Genomic DNA, 25,759 nt, shown 5'->3' with positions numbered 1-25,759 from the left:
GTTTTGAATGGTGAAAACGACACTAAAGTCGCTAACATGAGCTACTTGCACACTAATCCTTACTTAGCGAAGACCAGGTCGTTCTTGTGCTCGGTCTAAAAAAAGGTAACCCCAAAAGACTGCCAATGTTCTGTTCAAAAAAAGGTCCCTGGTTTGGAGTTGGAGGGGTGGCAGTTCCCTTCAGCTGATGGACGAGCCACGCTTGTTTTGGCAAACGAGAACAAGCAGCAGAACACAGTCTGACCCATTTGCAATGGAGGAACGACAGTCACATGCCATTTAAATAACACCATCTCTGCATTTCAATAAGGGGGGGGGGGGGGGGGGGGGCAACGTACGCTTCGATATAGACTCTAAAGAGAGGGCACTAATGTCTATCCATTGCCATTCAAGCATTTAACCCTGACCATGTAATTACACCGATGCTAATTACAGTGATCGAGTGGATGTTGTTGGCTAAAATAATAGTCTCATACTTTTGAGGGAGCTGGTGGGGGATCTGATTAAGGTGAATGGAGATAATATGACAAGGCAGCACTCTGAATATGTACTTCATAACTGATGGTTATTAAACATGACTGCCATGGGAGAGTAGGGATTATTGCAGTTGCTGGGAAGAACATAAACCCAGGGCTTATCCTACACAGTGCAAGCGTAAAAAAATATATATCACTAATTTGTCTTTTGACCAATCAGATCCACTCTGAAAAAGATCTGATGTGATTGGTCAAAAGACCAATTAGCGGAAAAAAGATCAGAATTGGGCTACCTGTGTAAACGCAGCCTTTGTCACCAGATCTCAACCCAATTGAACACTTGCGGGAGATTCTAGCGTGGCGCCTGACAGCATTTTTCACCACTTTCAACGAAACAGGTCCAGACACTTGTGGACTCTATGCCAAGGCGCAATGAATCTATTCTGGCTCGTGGTGGCCCGACGCCCTATTAAAAGTCAAACACATCGTTCAGCGAGCTGTGTTTTTGCTACCACCCGCTATAGACGTGTGACTTGAAATTGTCACTTGATTCTACGTGTAAAAATCGGTGTGCACTCAGTTTGCAAATTAAAGCTAGCATCTCTGAACAGAGTGCCAAGTACTCTCTGCCAGCAAATGCTATTGGTGTGTCTGAGCCCTGAGACACTTTATGTTGGAGTTTCCTTTATTTTTGCCATCCCTAGTATGTAGAAGTAATTTGGATCCTTATTCTGGATGAGATTGAATTTGTTCTAGGCAATATCAAATATTTCATAAACTGGATGGTTCGAGACCTGAATTCTGATTGGCTGATAGCCGTGGTATATCAGACCGTATACCACGGGTATGACAAAACATTTATTTCTACTGCTCTAATTACATTGTTAGACAGTTTATAATAGCAATAAGGCACCTCGGGGGTTTGTGGTATATGGCCAACATACCACGGCTAAGGGCTGTATCCAGGCACTCCGCGATGCGTTGTGCGTAAAAACAGCCCTCAGCCGTAGTATATTGGCCATATACCACAGGCCATCGTGCCTTACTGATTAATAATAATAATAATAATTCACAATAATGCCTGATATGCAGTCAGGCATCTCAATTAGCCCCCTTGAAAAGCCGTGAAAATAACTTGACCCTTCTAAACAGCCCTCGTGTCTTATTCCTGGCATCATCTGATCAACAGCTTTAAAATTTGCCATTTGATCATTCAAACAGGATATAATTCATGCTGGTTTCACCTTTTAATTTCATACACTCTGGCGCAATGAGCATTGCTCCGGGCAAAGCTCAAAACATAATGCTCCCGCTTATTTGACTAAAACGAATTACCCTATGCTGCCTTGGTTGGATATCAGATGAAGCCTGTGCTTTAGCGTCTGTATCAAATCTCACATAATTCCACATGGCTTGAATACGACATTCTTAAATTTAACTCAAAATGTTTACTAAGAGTTGAGATCAAATGTTCGACCAAGGACACCTGAAGGGAGATTATTGGCTTGCAGAAATATGCACCTTCTCCAGTGACTTGACGTTTGACAGTTTGTGAAGGGGGATTCAAGGACATCCACATGAAAAGGAAAGGACACAGTCACAGCTGGGCTGTACAAACATCACCTGTAAGGCACTACTACTAGAGGTCTGTTGTTGCAGAATCACCAAACAGGAAATGTGTTCCTGGTTGAACCTTGAACTTCTCCCTTCCCAGTAGAAGCCTGGGTTTCCATGACAACCCGTGTGAGATTTAAGGTGCACCTACTAATTCTTAGTCAAAGACTCATGAAAGGTTGCTACACTTCAGGGTGGTGGGTATTCTTCCCCGCCATTTGGCTTAATTCAAATGTCACCATCCCAATCAGAGACTTGTATGCCACTAAGTATAAGTGTTTAGACCTTCCAAAAAAAACATACACCAAACTAGCTTCTTTGATAAGGATAGTAATTTAACCTTTTTATTTAAGCTGCATCTAGTTCCATCCCTACATCAATAGATGGATCACTGAGTCACCCACAGATATAGGGCAAGTTATTCTGATACCTCCCTTGGGGAATGTACAGGGACATTCCACAAACTAAAGCGACAGGGAGTCTCTTGCTTCGTCAGTGGATACAGGCTTCGGACTAGGGCCGGGACAAACTGTGATTACAAACTGCGATTAGTATCGTGGCAAGGAAACGAAACACAAAGCGGATTCAATTTCTTCAGGTAAACAGCCCTAATGTTGGAAACAAACATCATTATGTTGTCATCCAGAGTCACATTTCTTCTTCTTTTTCTCCGAGCTGTAGCACACTATATTTTCAATACAGCAGGTTTTTAAAAAAGGACCAAAAGAGTTAAGGTCTGCTTCGTCTTCTCATTTTTTTGCCATGGAAAAAAATATTGCGGTACTGGCATCATCCCACCCCTACTTCTGACAGAGCGAGCCTGTAGCATAGTGGCCAGTTTAAACCCAATGGTTTAGGCCTCAACCGTAGCTCATAGAGGGGAGTGTCCCTTTTGACAGGATGTATCGACCAGTACAGTTACGATGTTCAAACTTTCAGCAATGCGACAAGGCAGCTTATATAGAATGCCCGTGTAGCCCACTCATGCAAGCTCAAGAGAACTCCTGTCAAGTGTGGGAAATGGAGTTGGCAAAATGAAAGTTAGTAATGTGACTCGTGAAATATTCATGAAGCTAAGTTACAACACCACAGGTTCAATTCCAAAACAAAGACTGGGTTGTTGGGAATGTTTTTTCCCGGTGCACAATTTAAGCTGCTTGAAGTGGTATCGCTATATTGCGCAACCGCAAAACGCCCACAAGGCAATGCAATCTTCCCACTGTCCCCACGCAATCTCCCTGAATACCCAATCTCTGACTAATAAGGGTTAGCGTACCTCTGAGCTTGTAAAGCTCGCCATTGAATGAGTTGACGATAAACATGTGTGGTGCCTCATCACTCTGGACAACCGACGCACCAATCAGAGGCAGGGAGCCCCTGGGCTTCTGGCTCTTGCCATGTTCATGTACAAAGTACTGCAGCTGTCCCAGCTCTGGGTCCAGCACAAAGTACCTGTAGGAGAGGGTGAGAGAAAGGGAGGGAGGGGAGAGAAACATTTATATTAGCATTTATTTGTATGTTCTCATCATTGTTTAATGCTAATTCTATTGCTTTAGCAGTAATTGCAACCGCTAAGTAATATAGTGATGATTGAGAGGAGCACACATACAGGATGGGTGAAATCCCCCACTAAATTCCTCTCACCTTTCACGCAAAAAGCTTGCCAGATATACAGGAGCTCTTCATTATAGAAGCGTCAGCCACATTACTGAGCGTATTAAGAAGTGACATCAACACCTTCCCACCAACTAAATCTCAAACTACCCAAGTAGTCGTTAGTGTATTGGTACCATGAGTGGAGCAGCTGGAGCCCACAGCTCGCGGAGTGGAAATGTAACAGAATCAGACAGGTTTGGAAGATTTGATGAATAAATGCCTCCTAGCTTAGGCCTAATTGAAATGCAGTCAGAGCCTGAGAGCCTGCAATATGACACACACAGAGCAAGTAAAGGACACACACACACGTCCTGGCTATGGGACATAGCCTATTGGACGGACTTGTCACAACAAAGCATTCATGACATAGATAGCGGGTCACCCTGTTTGGTTGGCTTTCATTGTACGGCCATCTAAACCCGGAAGTGTTGTTAACCGGAAATTATCTTGCTGCCGATCAATCGCCTCGTTCCGTGCGCTATTAGAGGAGCAGCTCTATTGACCAGGCTTTGGAACAAGCCGAGTGAGCACTTACTTACAGGTCAATACAACCCAATCCTCCACACTGCCACAGCCGAGAGCATCATCATAGACCGTTTTCACTTTGACGGATGGCAAAGGGATATTTTCGAGAGGTATCGATTCTCGAGAGACAATACCGTTGTGTAAAACTTTGAAAAAAAACGTCGTCTCGAGCGCTACCTCGGGAGGTCGCGCACGGCACTGGCCCAACAATTGCCGCCCTTTGAGCATGGCAGTGTAATCAGAATTGTCTCGTTGAGCTGAACACTACTGCAGTATAAAATGGTAATAGCAATGGTTTTTTTATACAGCTGAAATGTTTTTGTTAGTAGATCATACAAATAATATGTTTTTTCAATTTGTAACATTGCGTGATGATTTTTGAGGTGGCACCACAGGTCTCAGAGAGGGGAAGTAGTTTTGTTGGGGCCCAGAGCTTTTCCTGATCTGATAGGCTAACTTCACCAGGTGAAACTCTGAACCCTAGCGGTATGGTAGGACATAGTGATACGTCAGCCATACAAAAATATCAAAAATAACGGTTTTATATGAGCAGGGCCCAGATTCTTTCTAATCGGGTCAAATGGTTAAAAAAAAAAATCCTGGAAAAAGTTCTGGCCCTAGGGAGGATGAAAACAAAGTCCTGTCAAACAAATCATGAGGCGAATCAGTCAAAAAAGCAGTACTTTGTCCCTCTTTTTATTAACGCTTGTGTCAATATTTTCTATTAAACCTAACCTGCTGTGCTGATTCTCTGCAACGTGGATGGATGGAAATCGCCAAACAATGCAACAAAAAATAGACACTGAGTGTACAAAACATTAACAACACCTCCCTAATATTGAGTTGTGTGCCCTCATTCTTCATACATTTGGATAAAATAGATACATAATGCCATTTTACCACCATCTTTATATCACTAAACATAATATCATAGGAGATACTGTGTAAAGCACTAACTGCAAGCTCAAGTCATGTTAAATACACAAAAAATCTAGACAAAGCACACTAATTGGACCGAGTGTTCTCTCTACTATACCGGCTCTGACACTCCTCAGATGTGGCAGGGCTTGCAAACTATTACGGATTACAAAAGGAAACCCAGCTGCGAGCTGTCCAGTGACGTGAGCCGACCAGATGAGCTAAATACCTCCTATACTCACGTTGAGGGAAGCAACACTGAACCATGCATGAGAGCACCAGCTGTTCCGGACGACTGTGTGATCACGCTCGCTGTAGCCAATGTGAGTAAGACCTTTAAAAAACAGGTTAACATTCACAAGGCAGCAGGGCCAGATGGATTACCAGGACACGTACTCAGAGCATGCACTGACCAGCTGGCAAGTGTCTTCACTGACATTTTTAACCTCTCACCGACCCAGTCTGTAATACATACGTTTCAAGCAGACCATCATAGTCCCTGTGCCCAAGAACGCCAAAGTAACCTGTCTAAATTACTATTGCCGCTGTAGCACTCACAAATACTTTTAAAGACTGGCCATGGCTCACATCAACATCATCATCCCAGACACCCTGGACCCACTCCAATTCGCATACCGCCCCAATAGAGCCACAGATGATGCAATCTCTACTGCACTCCACACTGCCCTTTCTAACTGGACAAAAGGAACACATATGTAAGAACGCTGTTCATGGACTAAAGCTCAGCACTAAACTAAAGACACAGGGATTAAACGTCTCCCTCTGCAACTGAATGCTGGACCTCCTGACAAGCCACCAGCAGTAGACCTGTTCAGTCCCTGGATGGGAGACCAGAGGCTGCTGGAAATAGTGCTGGCGGGCCAGTAGAAGGCACTTCTTGCTCTGGTCTAAAAAAACGACCAATTCTCCAGTGCAATGTGTAGGGTGCCGTCTTTCAGATGGGACATTAAACAGTGTCCTGACGCTGAGGTCACTAAAGATCCCATGGCACTTATCTCAGAGTCTCGGAGTCCCAATTTGACCCTCATACCATCATGGTCACCTAATCATCCACAGCTTCCAATTGACTCATTCGTCCCCCACTTCTCTCGCCTGTAACTATTCCCCAGGTCTTTGCTGTAAACGAGAATGTGTTCTCAGTCAACTTACCAGGTTAAATCAAATAAAAACTGGTGAGGGTGGGCAACAACACATCCGCCACTCTGACCCTCAACGCGGGGACCCCTCAGGTGTGTGCTTATGCCGCGTTCAAAACAACTCGGAAGTCAAATCATGACGTCAGTGATCCTAATGTTGGAAAGTCTGAGCTCTACAAAAGAGGAGCCGAGTTGGAATTCCGAGTTGGATGACTGTTCAAATAGATTTTTTTTCCCCAGTCGGAGATAGTTTTTTGTCCAAAGTTCCCAGTTGTTTTCAACACGGCATAAGTCCCCTCCTGTACTCCTTGTTCACCCACAACTCAACATGGCTGTAGTGGAGCTCGTCAAAAGCTTAAAGTTCCTCAGGTGTCCACATCACTAAGAACCTATCATGGTCAAAACACACCAAGACAATAGTGAAGAGGACACGACAACACCTCTTCACCCTCAGGAGGCTGAAAAGATTTTTACATGGGCCCTCAGATCCGCAAAAAGTTTTACAGCTGCACCACTGAGAGCATCTTGACTGGCTGCATCACTGTTTGGTATGGCAACTGCTTGGCATCCGACCGCAAAGCGCCACAGATGGTAGTGCGTACTGCCCAGTACATCACTGGGGCCGAGCTCCCTGCCATCCAGGACCTCTATACCAGGTGGTGTCAGAGGAAGGCCCTAAAAATTGTCAAAAGACTCCAGCCACCCAAGTGATAGACTATTCGCTCTTTCGCCACACAGCAAGCATTACCAGAGCGCCAAGTTTGTGACCAAAAGGCTCCTGAACAGCTTCAACCCCCAAGCCATAAGACTGCTGAACAGTTAATCAAATTGTAATGGTTTTGACATGAATTGAGGTTATGGTTGGTTAGGGGTGCCAAGTATGTCATGCCTAGCAGAAAAAAAAAAAGTTTGATTTCTCCTTTTGTTTGCGAGTTGGTCTCATGTGTCAGTCAAGTCTACACCAATGCAAAAGGACTTATGTAAAAGTCAGCGTTGTAAAAATTTGCTTTGCATAAACGCTTAAACATTGAAAATAATAACTTCTTTTTTAAATGTTATTTTGCGTTGGTTGTATTACGAAAATAAACGACCACACAAATAATACATGTCGCAACACAGTCTCAAAATAATAAAAACTTCGGTTCACTTGTAAATGTCCCGCACCTCGGGCATAAAATAAAATTGTACGGACAGGTAAATGGTTGAGTGAAATCCAGGTGACCTCAGTCATGCAATTGTCCTAAATAAACAGTGCATGAAACTAACATACCAAACCCAGCACTATGAACACTCCCAAACACAATTCAAATTATTAGGACTCACAATAGGCCTACTGTAACAACTTGGTGTTTAACACACACACACACACAAACACAGTGGAAACCACAAGGAAAACAAATTCAATTCTGTATGGTTAAAGTTGTCTGTCAGTCAGTCGAGTCCATCAGTTGGACTCCAGCTGTGAGAAAAAAACAGCACCCAGACACGGCTTTGATCAATGGAACTCTGCATCCTGCACAGCACACCGTTCCAATTGGTACATTTGCAGAGATATGATCATCGCACACACACACACAGGAGACTTAAATAGAACCTCCTTATATAACCCAAATCCTCCATATTATACTCTCAGATCCTAACCAGCCCGGCCATAGCATAGCTACTGAAAGGTGTACAAGTGTCCAGAAGAACAGAAATCTTATTATGAAGTGTCTCCTGCGAGATCACACCAATTTTAGAGTAAAAGATATCCTCCTCTCTGCAACACATGCGATACATCATGAAGACCTGAATGTGACCAGGACATTGGTTTCACAAAGTACAGTAATATTATAGCGACTACAGCCAGGTAACCTTTCTGCCAATGTAGTTAAACGTGACAGAATAAGTATCTGAAATGTTCTTGCGATCTTTTCCCCCACATATTTCAAATAAAAAATGTGAAGCAACGAGGGAAATGTGAAAGTGCAGCGTCATATGCAACAACAACAAAAATTGTTCATCCGGGTTGTTTTTAAATGATTTCTCCTCCTCAGGTCTGTGCCGTCCCATTGGAAACCAGTCTCGAGTTTCGCTACACTGAGGACTAGTTCTACTTCAAAAAAGAAAACTTTTTGGAGTTGTGGTAAAACAGAAACCCTGAAAAAAGGTTGGCTTACCACACATTACAAAGCAGACACTTAAGTCCAAGTTCTACAACAGACTCGACAGCTTAGCTTCCAGCCCACAGTATGCATTTGATAACTGCAACTTTATTGGATGGCACCCCGCATGCCACAATCATCCATCTTTTCAATTGAAGTTGCAAGTAATGAGGCCCATGTGAGGTGGGAGGTCATTCAGTGTCTCTCTCTGTGTCACAGTCCAGTTTCTCAGAAAGCTTTCATCTGATCATTGGGGCCTAAGAGACTGGGGAGCCGTAATGGAGGGGTAACCCATTAATCCTAAAGCACATGCAGCCTCTCTCTCAAGGTGATGGTGTGTTGCACAATTGGAGGACCTAGTTAAGGGATAGGCAACTTTGTTGGGGGTGGGGGCCACACCCCAAAAAAATCTGAACTTATGAGGGACCGCAGTTGAACACAGGTCTGCGTACGCACATCCATATATATATATCCCCCCCCCCCCCACCAGAGATACAAAATGTTTGTTTGTTATATATATAAACAGCCATTTCCAGACGTTTTTGTAGCTGGAAAGGGCTGATTTTTAATGGAACACCTACATAGGTGTAGAGGCCCATTATCAGCAACTATCACTCCTGCGTTCCAATGGCACGTTGTGTTAGCTAATCCAAGTTGATCATTTTAAAAGTCTAATTGATCATTAACCCCTTTTGCAATTATATTAGCACAGCTGAAAACGGTTGTGCTGATTTAAAGAATGAATAGTCATTTCCAACATTAACGATGTCTACACTGTATTTCTGATGCTAAAAAAATTGTCCATTTAACAGTTTTTCTTTCAAAAATAAAGACATTTCTAAGTGACCCCAAACGTTTGAACGGTAGTTTTTATAATAATTGTACATTTCGTGCAATTCAACACTTTTTGCCATGGCATGTAGAGAAAATGTTGCCGTTTTAAAGCAAGTGTGCTGCAAATACACACATTTTGCCATAGGGTGGAGAGAAATGTTTGCAGTTTGACTAACAAAATGAATGAGGGCCCACCGGTCGGTAATTCGACCATGATAAAAAAAGGTTTCGCTGGCCGCTAAACTAACTTAGCAATTTAAAAATTTAAAAAATTCTGACATGGGCTAATTGACTGACATAAGAGAGAAACTGCTACTGCATAACCAAATTTCAAAATTGCACCTCACGTATCCTACTATTCTAACTCACAACAGTAAGTTGAAACCCTGACAGAGTTCCCACGGGCTGCTAGTTTCACTCCAATATGTGCATACGTGTGAGACAAACACATGAAAACTAAGTATTCAGTACAATACACCTACACTTGAAAAAACAAAAATAAAATAGCAATCGACATTAACATGATCACCCAACACACAGCGCAAACATGGCACAGACCCACTCTCAGTGAAGCTCACAAGCACACAGCATAGCCAAGTACATAGCCCGACAATGTTTATGCTCTTTCACAAATAGAAACAAGGATGTAATTGACAGACCTAGTATTACAGCAACACAGTCGCCCAATGACAGACTGCCTCTTGTGTATTCTGTGCCATTTTTTAAAAACTGAGGCATGGTAGGTTTGCTGGTGGAAAACATGTCAAAAAAGGACATTTTCCTGCAACGGCATACTTTGGACGTTCTATTTTTGGCTTCCCCCAAAAATGGGGGGGGGGGTCCAAAAACGTCACACAAACTAGGTCCGACCATCTTTAAAAACTGCAATTTTCGAGGCCATGAGATCTGTGGTGAAGGGAAAATACATTGCTGGCTTTTGAAGCCTATAGCCAGTGTCACATGTACCGTTACAGTATGCTTTACTTGGTCCATTATGACACATCAAATAATGTCAAGAATAAGAGGGCTATACTAGCAGAAAATAGTTGAAGTGGCACACACCGCAACACAACAGTACAGCAGGAAAAAGCCTTCAACTTGGTTGCTCTCATTATTTACAAGTAGCAGGCAGTTGAGCACACCACTGCCAGGATTCAGGTAGGTTCAATAGGCCAGCATTATTCTCCCTTGACAGAAGAAAACAAAATGACACGGATCAGTTGAGTTTTGGAATGGGATTTCAGATCATCTTCAGCTCACTGTAGCTTACCGGTCTTATTTCCATGTACACATTTACATGGGCCCTCAGACATGGCAACAACCCAGATCAATGAACCAAAAACGAATTTGAAACTTGAAAGCCAAGACACCCAGCGTCCAGCGCTCTTTTTAAATTGAATATGGGACAGTTACCATGAACTCCAAATAACCAATTTGCTTCTAATACACCTGAAAAGTCATTTACAAATAAAGAAGTATTTTGTTCTTGTGGAAGAATCATCTTGAAACCCAACTCCTTGTGGAGTTTTACACTGCTTGATGTGTAGTACAAGCTAACCTTTTGAAAGAGGTAGATAATTTGTGCATATATGCATCTCACTCAGGTTGTGGTGAGAAAGGGCACATACCCTTCAAACACCTTTGGGTTTGAATCGATAACCACTATGAATCAATAACCACTCACCTCGTTCTAAAACACACCACATGTGCCAGCCCAAATACCTGGCAGTCCTCATACACTACACTGTTCCAGTGTATGAGCCCAGGACTGGGAGTCTGGGACACACACATCACTGTGTAGGGGCAGCTCAGCCAGGCTGGTGCATTTGGAGGTGGACTGGGGACAGAAGGCCTGGAAGAGCAGCCATCCTAGCTGGGTGTTTGGGGCTGTGTCCCCAAATGAATAAGATGCCATTTGAAAACAGCCACTATGTCAAATCACCTGCTGCTCTGTTCTCCTCTACCAGCTTCCCACTCTCTCCGACCTCTTTCGCCAACCATACAGTACAGCGTATATGTGTTCTAGCACACTGCTGTCCCTCAGCTCATGTTTGCAGCCCTATAGATAGTGGGCCACACTGCACAGTGATATCTCACCATGAATAATACCAGGATTCCCTGTTTACAACTGTTGGGAGTGTAAAGTCCCACAGAAGAAAATACTAGTTTGTTTGTCATCATACTGGCCATTTTTTACTGTGAATTTGATGTATGAAACAGAATCCCCTTTGGTTCTCTTTTTGTCGAGAAGTGTATTCAAGTGGCCAATTAGGCACTATGACCATAAACCTTTTCTCTGTCATGACGACTTCTTCGTCCAGAAACAGACAAGCAAGTTGTCAACTGGCAGCTTCATTAAACAGTACCTGCAAAACACCAGTCTCAACGTCAACAGTGAAGAGGCCACTACGGGATGCTGGCCTTCTAGGCAGAGTTCCTCTGTCCAGTGTGTGTTCTTTTGCTCATCTTTTTATTGGCTTTTTTTGACACATGGCTTATTCTTGGAAACTCTGCCTAAAAGGCCAGCATCCTGGAGTCACCTCTTCACTGTTGATGTTGAGACTGGTACTATTTAATGAAGCTGCCAGCTGAGGATTTGTGAGGGGTCTGTTTCTCAAACTAGACACTCTAATGTACTTGTCCTCTTGCTCTGTTGTGCACCGGGGACTCCCAATCCTCTTTCTATTCTGGTTAGAGACAGTTTGTGCTGTACTGTGACTGGAGTAGTACACAGCGTTGTACGAGATCTTCAGGTTCTTGGCAATTTCTCACATGAAATAGCCTTCATTTCTCAGAACAAGAATAGACTGACGAGTTTCAGAAGAAAGTTCCTTGTTTCTGGACATTTGAGCCTGTAAATCGAACCCACAAATGCTGATGCTCCAGATACTCAACTAATTGTAAAGAAGGCCAGTTGTATTGCTTGTAGTAACCATAAAAAGTGTTAAACAAAGCTAAATCTATTTTATATTTGATTTTTTTTATATTTGAGATCATCCGTACTCTGCGTCTCACAAAGGAATCAAAAATCTCAAATTTGGACTCATCAGTCCAAAGGACAGACTTCCACTGGGCTAATGTTCATTGCTTGTGTTTCTTGGCCCAAGCAAGTCTCTTCTTCTTATTTGTGTTCTTTAGTGGTGGTTCCTTTGCAGCAATTTGACCACGAAGGCCTGATTGACGCAGTCTCCTCTGAACAGTTGATGTTGAGATGTGTCTGTTACTTGAACTCTGTGGAGCATTTATTTGGGCTGCCATTTCTGAGGCTGATAACTCTAATGAACTTCTCATCTGCAGCAGAGGTAACTCTGGGTCTTCCTTTCCTGTGGCGGTCCTCATGAGAGCCAGTTTCATCATAGCTCTTGATGGTTTTTGCGACTGCACTTGGAGAAAGTTCTTGAAATGTTCCATATTGACTGACCTTCATCTGTTGTTTCTCTTTGCTTATTTGAGCCGTTCTTGCCATAATATGGACTTGGTCTTTTACCAAATAAAGCTACCTTGTCACAACAACTGATTGTCTCAAGGAAAGAAATTCTAAAGTGTACTATTAACAAGGCACACTTAATTGAAATGCATTCCAGGTGACTACCTTATCAAGCTGGTTGAGAGAATGCCAAGAGTGTGCCAACCTGTCAAGGCAAAGGGTGGCTATTTGAAGAATCTCAAATATACTTGGATTTGTTTAACACTTTTTTGGTTACTTCATGATTCCATGTGTTATTTCTTAGTTGTGATGTCTTCACTATTATTCTACAATGTAGAAAATAATACAAATAACGAAACCCTTGAATGAGTAGGTATTCGAAAACTTTTGACCGGTAGTGTACATACACACAAATTTTTTGTCTGCAAACAATGTCAAATAAAAAAAATTAAAAACATGGAGTTAATAAAGCCGCATACAAACACATTCTCTTTTTTCTTTCTTGAGTAAGGCAGCTCCAAAATGCAGGTGTTTCAGCCTAGCTCAGTTCTTTGTGGTGGTGTGGCAGGCAGCAGAATATACAGAGCGTAATGTTCTCTAGTTACGCTGTGATTGGCTCAGTGTTCTGTCACTCATGGGGACACTATGTCACTGAAAAATCTAAGGGTAGAGCTTGAAAATTCAAGCACCATGGGTGCTGCCATAGAGTTACATTGGAAGTGCCCATTCAAGATGGCTCAAGGTCATTGGCCACAGATAAAATTATGTCAAATCATGTTATATCTACTGTAGCTTTGATTGGACTGATCAAGTCAACATCATACTTTCAAAATCTTAGCTAGCAGTCATCATGAATCAAGTCGACAATCTACGGGCAAATCCTTTTCAAATTAAGAGAAATTATAGATAAAACGACCATGAATATTACACAACAAGTTGGAAATCGCAAATTCAACAATGAGTGGTTTGGAAGGAATCAGTGGCTAACTGCAAGCATGGCAAAGCAATCACTAGCCTGCTATTCAGTGGAGTGGGTGTGTGGTCCAATACTGGGTTTAAGGGTCTCTTTTCCATACTTAAAAGGATAAACATTTAACATTGGCCATGCTGTCAATCCAGCATGACTTCTGAGGCGCTCAAAACAACTGGAAACTCGGAAATGGGAAAACTGACTTCAGAGAGTTCAATAAACTGGGAACTCGTTAAAAAACTAGCTCCGACTGGGAAAATGTATTTTGAGCGGTCATCCAAATTGAAATCGCAATCATGATTTCGACCTTGTTTTTTTTCTAGTTCCCAGTTGTCTTGAAAGCACCATAAATCCAGAGAATGCCAGACTTTGATAAAAGTCCGATGACAAAATTTGCCCACGAAGGAATGTTGCACCACCTTCCTGAGCACAGCACAGCAAGATGAGTCCAAAAATATCTGGTATGCAGCGGCATAAATTATGTAATATGCTAGGGAGATATGTACACTGTAGCTAAGAAAGTAATACTAAGTGTATGTTATGTAGTGAGCTGTTAGTAGCCCATGTGCCTCAACCTCATAATTTCGTCTACCGTTCTGACTTGGTGGTGAACATTTAGCCTATTTTAGAGAAATGTAAACATCAAATATTGTAAGAGCTTTCCTTGTCTGCTTAAATGCCCCCTTTATTTATCCTACGGTTCTGACTTGGTGTACAGGGAGAATACTGTAAGATAGCCAGGTCTAGCTGTGGTAAGGTGTTGGGACAGCTTTATGTAGGCCCTAACAGTTTGTGGGCACTGTTTGTCACCGTTATAGTGCAATTAATGCATTGTTTAGTGTTGTGTTGTGTCTTTGCTGGCATGCACCTAAAAAATGTTGGGGGGGGTTTACCCCACCAAGATTTACCAGCTAAAAATCGCCACTGGTTGTAGAGAAGGCCTGTCCCAGTATCTATGCGTTAGAGATGTTGACTATGCAAACAGATACTGGGGCAGGGAAGGCCTACAAATGCTAAATCATGCATGAGCAACTTTATTGTTATCCAATATGCACAGGCTCTGTAGCTGGCAAAATTACAATGTTTCAATTGTCTAGTCTATGGCTGCAACCTTGTAGCAGTGACACGTTATCACTCCACACGCCACTGACCTTTGCAGTGCAAGGTGGAGGAAAAACTAACAGCATGCATGCACCAAGGAACATTACACTTTATGACACTACCCACAGACGTCAGTTCAACGTCTAGTTTTGATTTACATTTGAGTGAGTTGTCAACCAATGTGAATTCAACGTTTAACCAACAAAAAAATATCAATGTCATTGGATTTAGGATAAAAGTTTGATGGAAAACATGACGAAACGCCCTTACATTGATTACTTTTTGCAAATCCAATCCGTTTTCCACGTCGATTCAATATCACATAGATTTATGGGGCTGAAATGACGTGGAAACAACGTTGATCCAACCAGTATTTGACCAGTGGGTAAGAACCTCATGATTTAAAGTGCTGCTTACCTGTTCTGCCATCCTTGAATTAAGTTTGTGTATTTGCTCAACACTCCTTCTAACTGACGCTTACACGCTTGCTGAAAATGCATACTGTTTCCCAATAAACCTCCCCGACTCACTCCTCCACCGGCCCCGTTCCCAAGCGAAGCCGAGCCGGGGCTGTGAGAACCAGCTCGTCCGATCTTTCTCCCCGAATTCCCCTTGTCCGAAAGCAGTGAACCAGAGTTCGTTTTATTTGTCCCAGGATGCGGACTGCAGATCGTCTTCTCCATACTGACGACGGGACAGACGGTGTCGAGCACAGCAATGAGATTTTTTTTGCTAGAACATTGTGGTTAACACAGTAATGTATGTCTACTGGCCTAAATCAAAAGGTTAAATATGTAATATTAATGTTTCCCTGGTTATTTGAGCGTCCCTCTCTGCCCAAGAAACCAGGCATAATTTCCCGCATGAAGAGCACTGCTGTAGTTCCCTTGCTGCCGTGGCGCTCTAACGTTGACGTTTCGTTGGGAAATCACAGTGCAGACACCCCCTCTCCTGACTCTCTCAGCCAACCCCCTCATATAACAGTCCAATCTTATTACACATCACAACCAAGAACACGGCTACAGAATGCCCCGAGGCGCACCGCTCACCATCATCATCATACCCAAAATAGCTGAATAATATTATCTTCTAGTAATTCCAATCAGGTATACAACAAATTCACGTGGTTATTCATCCATATGATGTAGGCCTAAATAGGCTAATGGACATTTTATTTTATTTTACGGGGTAACCTATCTTAATCACAGTAAATGAGGGGTATTGTCAGACAATAGGGTTTCAATTAAATTGTCATTTTCCATGAAGAAAAATTGTGTGACTTGCTTCAGCTTTTTGAAAGTACTGTTGTGGTAATGTAAGACGTTTAAAACGTTTCACTTAATTGAAGCGGTGAAATATAGTCAAAGTAAAAGAAAATCTGAAAATATCTGTCTGGTCTGATTACTTCGACAGACTACTATATAAACCTTATTACTTTGGAGTGTGGAGCAGTTGGATCGCATATTTCAACACAAATAAGACTACTACACTTTTATACACTCTTCTACTAGACTACCGTAATATATGTAATATTTACTCATAAGGAATTAGAAAAGTTTTAGGCTATCATTTGGAGAGAAATATGATGGTGCCTCTAGTGGAAGAAGTTTGGAAGGTTGTTTTACAGTAGCTACAGTAACCTCCCCTCAACCATACATTGACAGTGCATTCAGAAAGTATTCAGACCCCTTCCCTTTTTCCACATTTTGTTACATTGCAGCCTCATTCTAAAATAGATTGAATTTTTTTCCCCCTCATCAATCTACACACAATACCCCATAATGACAAAGCAAAAACAGTTTTTTAGACATTTATTCTAATGTATAAATACACAAAAACAGAAATACCTTATTTACATAACTATTCAGACCCTTTGCTATGACTGTAAATTGAGCTCAGGTGCATCCTGTTTCCATTGATCATTCTTGAGATGTTTTTACAACTTGACTGGAGTCCACCTGTGGTAAATTCAATTGACTGGACATGATTTGGAAAGGCATACACCTGTCTATATAAGGTCCCACAGTTGATAGTGCATGTCAGAGCAAAAACAAAACCAGGAGGTCGAAGGAATTGTCCGTAGAGCTCCAAGACAGGATCGTGTGCAGGCACAGATCTGGGGGAGGATACAGTATCTACTGTAGATATTTGATTGGACTGATCATGTCAACATCATACTTTCAAAATCTTAGCTAGCAGTCATCATCATGAATTAAGTTGACAATCTACAGGCAAATCCTTTTCTATCCTTGTCATGTGAAGAGAAATGACGAAGAGAAATTATAAATAAAACGTATCGGTGCTCATCGACCATTGGACATGAACATTACACAACAAGTTGGAAATCGCAAATTCAACAATGAGTGGTTTGGAAGGAATCAGTGGCTAACAGCAAACATTGCAAAGCAATCACCAGCCTGCTATTCAATGGAGTGGGAGTGTGGTCCAAGTCTGGGTTTAAGGGTCTCTTTTCTAAGCTTAAAAGGATAAACATTCAATTCTGGCCATGCTGTCAATCCAGCATGACTTCTGCCACGTTCAAAACAACTGGAAACTTGGAACTGGGAAATCTCAGACCTCAGTGAGTTCAAGACAATAGGGAACAACCTACGACTGGGAAAATATGTTTTGAACGGTTATCCAACTAGGAATTCCAAGTCGGGAACTCGGGCCTAAAGATCATGATTCAACCTTGTTTTTTTCCGATATCCCAGTTGTTTTGAAAGCACTATAAATCCAGAGAATGACCGAATTTAATGACATTGTTTGATGACAAGATTCACCCACGAAGGACTGCCGAGCCACCTTCCTGTTCAAGTGAGCACAGCACAACAAGGTGTGTCCAAAAATGCATTGTATGCTGCTGTATAAATGATGTAATATGCCAGGGAGATATGTATAGCGTAGCTAAGAAAGTAATACTGAGTGTGCGTTGTGTAGTAAGCTGTTAGTAGCCCATGTGCCTCACCTTAATAATTTGGTCCCTTTTCACCTCATAACTTAACATACTGTTCTGACTTGGTGGTGCACATTTATCCTATAGCCTGTTTTAGAGAAATGTCATCATTGAATATTGTAAGAGCTTTCATTGTCTCCTTATACGCCCCCTATTTATCCTATGGTTCTGACTTGGTGTACAGGGAGAATACTGTAAGAACGGCCCATGTTCTGAACTCTGTCGCAGTACATTTAAAAATTGCTGAACAAATATTCAGATTGACTTCGTCTGTCCTAGCTCGCTCATTAATTTCTTAATTGAAATTACAGATTGCCTCTTATCCTCTCGTCATCCCCTTATGCCATAGTTTGTACATCTCAATTATCAGTAGAAACCACATTTGCTTTAAGCAAGTCAGCCATATCAGCTATGTTTTTAAAAGTATTAAATGAGGCTGAATGAACTGTTTCGATGCCAGGCAAGGCTCCGCTGATAGCAAGGTGTAGCAGTGGTTGGGACTGTTGGGACTGCTGTAGGCCCTAACAGTTTGTGGGCACCATTTCACTTTGCCCCACCAAGATTTACAAGCTAAAATAGGCACTGGTTACTTCACAATACTAACCTAAATGACAGAGTGAAAAGAAAGTAGCTTGTACAGAATACAGATATTCCAAAGCATGCATCCTGTTTGCAATAAGGCACTAAAGTAAAACTGCAAAACATTTGGCAAAGAAATTAACTTAACTACTGAATACAAAGCATTATGTTTGTGGCAAATCCAACACCATACATCACTGAGTACCACTCTTCACATTTCCAAACATGGTCGTGGCTGTATCATGTTATGGATATGCTTGTCATCAGCAAGGACTAGGGAGTTATTTAGGATAAAAAGACTCGGAATAGAGCTAAATCCTAGAGGAAAACCTGGTTCAGTCGGCTTCCAACAGACACTGGGAGACAAATGCATCTTTCAACATAAGTCCAAACGTACACTTGAGTTGCTTACCAAGACGACATTGAATGTTCCTGAGTTGCCTAGTTACAGTTATGACTTAAATTGGCATGAAAATCAATGACAAGACTTCAAAATGGCTGTCTAGCAATGATCAACAACCAACTTGACAGTGCTTGAATCATTTTTCAAAGAATAATGTGTCAATATTGTACAATCCAGGTGTGCAAAGCTCTTGTAGATGTACTCTCCCACTTGATTTGGAATGGAAAGACAGAGTCAAATGGAATGTTTTACACTTACCTTATAAAGCTGGAGGTGTCGGACAACCTCATATGAAAATGTCTTTCTGGGCCACACAACCTCGTTCACTTAAACAATGGACAGCAGACTATCCTTGTGCTTGGAGTAGTATTGAAGACATAAATGTGATGCCCTATGATTTCAAAATATATTCACTACTTTGGGTCCAAGGTTGTAAAGAAAACAAAATAACAATCAAATGGATTTTCAATTCAATTTGTGCTTGGAAAAATGTACTTCAATTCATGAAATGGAAGAAACCCATAACACCAGGCACCCTTGTGTGGAACAACCCCACATTACCTCCAGCATTTAATGACAACACCTAAGTCCTGGTTCTTAAGTGGCATTGTAAATTTTGAACATTATATACTATGAAGACTCTGTACTGTCATTCAATAAATTCAAAGAAGAAATTGGGTTAAGTTCTTACAACTAAGAAATCTTATTCAATCGCTTCAACAGAATCTGGATGAACCTAAAAGCTTTTAAAAAGCACTGAATGAAGATGCAATGCCAAAGAAGTTGATTGCAAAGGTATATCAAGGGTTGATTTAATCTCTACCTGATAGCTCAGAACCTATAAGGAAAAAATGGTAAACAGATCTCAAGGAATAAATTGATGAGAACTATTGGTCAAATATACACTATGGTTCAATAGTTTGGGGTCACTTAGAAATGTCCTTGTCTTTGAAAAAAAAGCACATTTTTTGTCCATTAAAATAACATAAAATTGATCAGAAATAAAGTGTAAATATTGTTAATGTTGTAAATGACTATTGTAGCTAGAAATGGCTGATTTTTAATGGGATATCTACATAGGCATACAGAGGCCCATTATCATTAACCATCACTCCTGTGCTCCAATGGCACGTTGTGTTAGCTAATCCAAGTTGATCATTTTAAAATGCTAATTAATCATTAGAAAACCCTTTTGCAATTATGTTAGCACAACTGAAAACTGTTGTGCTGATTTAAAGAAGCAATAAAACTGGCCTTCTTTAGACTAGTTGAGTATCTGGAGCATCAGCATTTGTGGGTTCAATTACAGGCTCAAAATGGCCAGAAACAAATAACTTTCTTCTGAAACTCATCAGTCTATTCTTGTTCTGAGAAATGAAGGCTATTTCATGAGAGAAATTGCCAAGAAACTGAAGATCTCGTTCAACGCTGTGTACTACTCCCTTCACAGAACAGCGCAAACTGTCTCTAACCAGAATAGAAAGAGGAGTGGGAGGCCCCGTTGCACAACTGAGCAAGAGGACAAGTACATTAGAGTGTCTAGTTTGAGAAACAGATGCCTCACAAGTCCTCAACTGGCAGCTTCATTAAATAGTACCCGCAAAACACCAGTCTCAACATCAACAGTGAAGAAGCGACTCCGGGATTCTGGCCTTCAACCAGCCCACAGACTCCATCTAATCAAACAAGTCCTGTCATCTTGATGATGGAAGATTTAGGCATGAACACACTTCATGGTGTGTGTGTGTGTGGGCGGGAGTATGATCTCATAGATATTCAGTAATTGGTTTAGGCCTATTGTTGATTTACAGAGCATAAACATACATCTGTCTCCCAAATGGTATCTGATTCACTATATCGTGCACTACTTTTGACCAGAGCCCCATGGCCCTGGTCAAAAGTAGTGCACTATTTAGGGAATAGGGTTCCATTTGGAACGTAGTTCCAGTCTCCCTGTGGAAGATGCAGTGGCATGCTGGCCTTCATACCTTTGATTTACCATGGGTTCTTGACACAAGAGGACTGTGTCATTCATTGCTCAGTCTTTCTGTTCATCCCCTGCATTCATAAAACCCTTCATTCCTCTGCTAGCAGTCGTAATGTATATTCATGGTTCCACCCTTCACCTGTATAGGCATGCATACACAAATGCACACACACCTTGTCAGTATGCAGGTGTAGTAGCCCCCTCTAGTCCATTGAGTACTTACTGTGGACTGTGGTGGGCTTTGTGAATAATGCATGTGTAGAGCAAACATCCACAATCTTCGGCAGGCCTCACATGACCAGATGTTATGTCTTTCAGGGGGCTGCATGACCCAGATAATAACAAAATGACACTTACCATCCATTTGCTACATTAAAATTAAAGTGATTATGACTACGTAAAGATTAAATCCCAATATTACGCTAACTGTTGTCTGGATTTCATGTTCTACTCCCCCAAAGATATGAGAGAGAGAGAGAGAGAGAGAGAGAGAGAGAGAGAGAGAGAGAGAGAGAGAGAGAGAGTGTAACGTAGACGTAGGGAGTCAGGAAGCAGGTGCAGTTAGTGAGTTTAATGATAACGAACATGGAACGATACAAAACAAGAGAAGCATCTGACATGGAAACACAAACAATACTACCTGATGACTGACAAAACAGAGTGCTAGATAAATGGTAAGTAATGAAGGTAGTAAGGAAGTCCTGGTGTGACTGATGATAGGGAGCAGGTGTGCGTAATGATGGTTGCCAGGTGTGAGTAAAGATGGGTTGCCAGGACCGGTGGTTAGTAGACCGGTGACGTCGCACGTCGGAGCCCCTAAGCAAGCTGATCCTGGGGCTCTGTTCACAGACACAAACAGACCCCACAGAGCCTCAGGACAGCAACACAATTAGACCCAAACAAAATCATGAGAAAACAAAAAGATAATTCCTTGACACATTGGAAAGAATTAACAAAAGAACTCAGAACAAACTAGAATTCTATTTGGCCCTAAACAGAGAGTACACAGTGGCAGAATACTTGACCACTGTGACTGACCCAAACTTATTAAGGAACAGACTCGGTGAGCATAGCATTGCTATTGAAAAAGCCACCGTAGGCAGACATGGCTCTCAAGAGAAGACAGGCTATGTGCACACTGCCCACAAAATGAGGTGGAAACTGAGCTGCACTTCCTAAATTCCTGCCAAATGTATGACCATATTAGAGATAAATACTTCCCTCAGAATATACAGACCCACAAAGAACTTGAAAACAAATCCAATATTTGATAAACACACCTATCTATTTGTGAAATAGCACAGTGTGCAGTCAGCAGCAAGATTTGTGACCTGTTGCCACAAGAAAAGGGCATCCAATGAAGAACAAGCACCATTGTAAATACAACCCATATTTATGTTTATTTATTTTCCCTATTGTACTTTAACTATTTGCACATCGTTACAACACTATATATACACATAATATGACATTTGAAATGACTCTATTCCATTGGAACTTTTGAGTGTAATGTTTACAGTTCATTTTTATTGTTAATTTCACTTTTGTTTATTATCTATTTCACTTGCTTTGGCAATGTTTCATGCTTCCCATGCCAATGAATTGAATAGAGAGAGAGAGAGATTCCTCAAGTCGCCAGACAAGGACAGGGATAGCATCAGACAAGGTGTCTGAAATGGGATCACATTGACTGGGATTCTGTTCAATTTCAGCCACCTTCCTGGATATGTACGTAACTCTTACTGAGCCTTATATACATGTTATCCTTGTTCCTTTTCTATTTGGCTGTTGTGTACAGAACATACATTGATGCTTGTAAGAAATGACTGTACAATGAAGAGTACTTACACGGCACTTCGGTTAACACTGCAGGTTTGCAAACCAACAGAGACCTTGAGGTTGTCTCAGTTGCTGCCCGTGTCAGGCAGTAACTCCTTTACGGGCACAGACCTTACCAACAACCTTTGAGAACTGGCAGTCCCTGAAATGGAACATTCAGACAGTAGATGCTACTCTAGAATGGCCCATATAGTCCATGGCTAGAGGGCCAAATATCCCATATTTTTCCACTTTGGGGTGGCAAAGTCTATTAAGATTTTCATGACGGTCCATGTCTGTGGGTTATATTTTGGTACGATAACCACTTATCGGAGGTAGCTGGCTAAATGTGGTTATCCCTGGCATTAATGTTATGACCAATACGTGGTTAGTTGGGCCAACAGGAATGAGGGTATGACATTTTATTACCAGGGGACAATCTTTGAAAACTAAGGACATTTAATAAGGTATAAACAAATGAAGGTATGAAATGATAGGAATGGTAATGCTATCTTCAAGGGCCCATTCTGGGAGGTCAAAGGTTATACATGTAAGCATTTTGGGGTATATCAAGACAGAATGGGCAGTATTGGGATGAACTCTATTATCACATGGTACTCTAGATCACTGTTTCCCAAAGTCATAGAGCACACATCCATCAAATCCCCATAGACAAACATTGGCAGTAGAATGGCCTTACTGAAGAGCTCAGTGACTTTCAACATGGCACCAACAAGTAATTTGGTCAAATTTCGGCCCTGCTATAGCTCCCCGGTCAACTGTCAGTACTATTATGATGAGGTGGAAAACACTAGGAGCAACAACGACTCAGGCGCGAAGTGGTAGACCACACAAGCTTACAGAACAGGACTGCTGTGTGCTGAAACACGTAGCACATCAAAATAGTTTGTCTTCGGTTGCCACACTCACTACCGAAACACAACCCTGCCAAGGGGTCTACCGGTCGCGGTCGGCTGCGACAGCCTGGGATCGAACCCGGGTCTATAGTAACGCCTCTAGCACTGCGATGCAGTGCCTTAGACCGCTGCGCCACTCGGGAGACCCGCTCTGTCTTTGTATGGTCTCTTTGGCAGAGATAACTCACATCTGGAGAAAATTAGAATACATGTAAAAAAAAAAAAGTATTTTCAACTGAATCTCTACTCATCTTAAGTCTGCCTCTTTTTCACCTTATCAAATGATCTCATCTTTTAAGATCGCCCCATTTAGATTGGAAATTAGACAGACAATTACATTGACTAGTCACTTTAAACAATGCCTCTTTAATAATGTTGACATATCTTACATTACTCATCTCATATGTGTATACTGTATCTTATACCATCTATTGTATCTTGCCTATGCCGCTCGGTCAACACTCATCCATATATTTATATGTACATATTATTATTATTATTATTATTTATTTTTTCACCTTTATTTAACCAGGTAGGCCAGTTGAGAACAAGTTCTCATTTCCAACTGCGACCTAGACAAGATAAAGCAAATCAGTGCGACAAAAATAACAACACAGAGTTACACATGGGATAAATAAACGTACAGTCAATAACACAATAGAAAAATCTGTATACAGTGTGTGCAAATGAAGTAAGGAGGTAAGGCAATAAATAGGCCAATAGTGGCGAAGTAATTACAATTTAGCAATTTACACTGGAGTGATAGATGTGCAGATGAGGATGTGCAAGTAGAAATACTGGTGTGCAAAAGAGCAGAAAAACAAAAACAAATATGGGGATGAGGTAGGTAGTTGGTTGGATGGGCTATTTACAGATGGGCTGTGTACCGTTGTAGCGATCGGTAAGCTGTTCTGACAGCTAACGCTTAAAGTTAGTGAGGGAGATGTAAGTCTCCAACTTAATTCTAGTCATTGGCAGCAGAGAACTGGAAGGAAAGGCAGCCAAAGGAGGTATTGGCTTTGGGGATGACCAGTGAAATATACCTGCTGGAGCGCGTGCTACAGGTTGGTGTTACTATGGTGACCAGTGAGCTGAGATAAGACGGAGCTTTACCTAGAAAAGACTTATAGATGACCTGGAGCCATGGGTTTGGCGACGAATATGTAGCGAGGACCAAGAGCGACATCATTGATATATACAGAGAAAATAGTCGGCCTGAGAATTGAACCCTGTGAAACCCCCATAGAGACTGCCAGAGGTCCGGACAACAGGCCCTCCGATTTGACACACTGAACTCTATCTGAGTAGTTAATGAACCAGACGAGGCAGTCATTAGAGAAACCAAGGCTGTTGAGTCTGCCGATAAGAATACAATGATTGACAGAGTCGAAGGCCTTGGCCAGGTCAATGACGACGGCTGCACAGTACTGTCTTTTATCAATGGCGGTTATGATATCATTTAGGACCTTGAGCGTGGCTGAGGTGCACCCATGACCAGCTCGGAAACCAGATTGCATTGCGAAGAAGGTACGGTGGGATTCGAAATGGTCAGTGATCTGTTTGTTTACTTTGCTTTCAAAGACTTTAGAAAGGCAGGGCAGGATGAATATAGGTCTGTAACAGTTTGGGTCTAGAGTGTCTCCCCTTTCCAATCTTTAGGAATCTCAGACTATACGAAAGAGAGGTTGAACAGACTAGTAATAGGGGTTGCAACAATGGCAGTAGATCATTTTAGGAAGAGAGTGTCCAGATTGTCTAGCCCAGCTGATTTGTAGGGTTCCAGATTTTGTAGCTCTTTCAGAACATCAGCTGTCTGGATTTAGGTGAAGGAGAAGCCGGGGAGGTGGGGGGGGGGTCTTGGGCCAGTTGCTGCGGGGGGTGCAGAGCTGTTGGGGTAGCCAGGTTGAAAGCATGGCCAGCGGTAGAGAAATGCTTATTGAAATTCTCTATTATCATGGATTTATCAGTGGTGACAGTGTTTCCTATTCTCAGAGCAGTGGGCAGCTGGGAGGGGGCACTCTCATTCTCCATGGACTTTACAGTGTCCCAAAACCTTTTGGAATTAGTGCTGCAGGATGCAAATTTCTGTTTGAAAAAGCTAGCCTTTGCTTTCCTAACTGACTGTGTGTATTGGTTCCTGACTTCCCTGAAAAGTTGCATTCCATCCCTTATTATTCCATCCCTTTATATTTGTGTGTATTAAGTAGTTGTTGTGGAATTGTTAGATTACTTGTTAGATATTACTGCACTGTCGGAACTAGAAGCACAAGCATTGCG

At 41.9% G+C, this 25,759-nt stretch overlaps 1 protein-coding gene across 2 annotated transcripts in view; it reads right to left on the bottom strand.

Annotated features, from left to right (window-relative positions):
• LOC115131750 (oxysterol-binding protein-related protein 10-like) overlaps window positions 1–15,806 on the bottom strand; it is a 103,600-nt gene extending 87,794 nt beyond the window's left edge. For both annotated transcript variants that reach the window (XM_029663705.2, XM_029663706.2), the window contains exons 1-2: window positions 15,240–15,806; window positions 3,367–3,542 (exon numbers count right to left, since the gene is read on the bottom strand). In XM_029663705.2, coding sequence (XP_029519565.2) covers window positions 3,367–3,542; window positions 15,240–15,505 — 442 coding nt within the window. In that variant the 5' untranslated portion in view covers window positions 15,506–15,806. The remainder of the gene's footprint in view (window positions 1–3,366; window positions 3,543–15,239) is intronic.
• Window positions 15,807–25,759: the final 9,953 nt, after the last annotated feature.

Source organism: Oncorhynchus nerka, linkage group LG7, assembly GCF_034236695.1.
Source record: "Oncorhynchus nerka isolate Pitt River linkage group LG7, Oner_Uvic_2.0, whole genome shotgun sequence".
Classification (NCBI taxonomy): Eukaryota; Metazoa; Chordata; class Actinopteri; order Salmoniformes; family Salmonidae; genus Oncorhynchus; species Oncorhynchus nerka.
The sequence above is the reverse complement of the archived record's forward strand: the minus strand, read 5'-3'. Positions and strand labels throughout refer to the sequence as shown.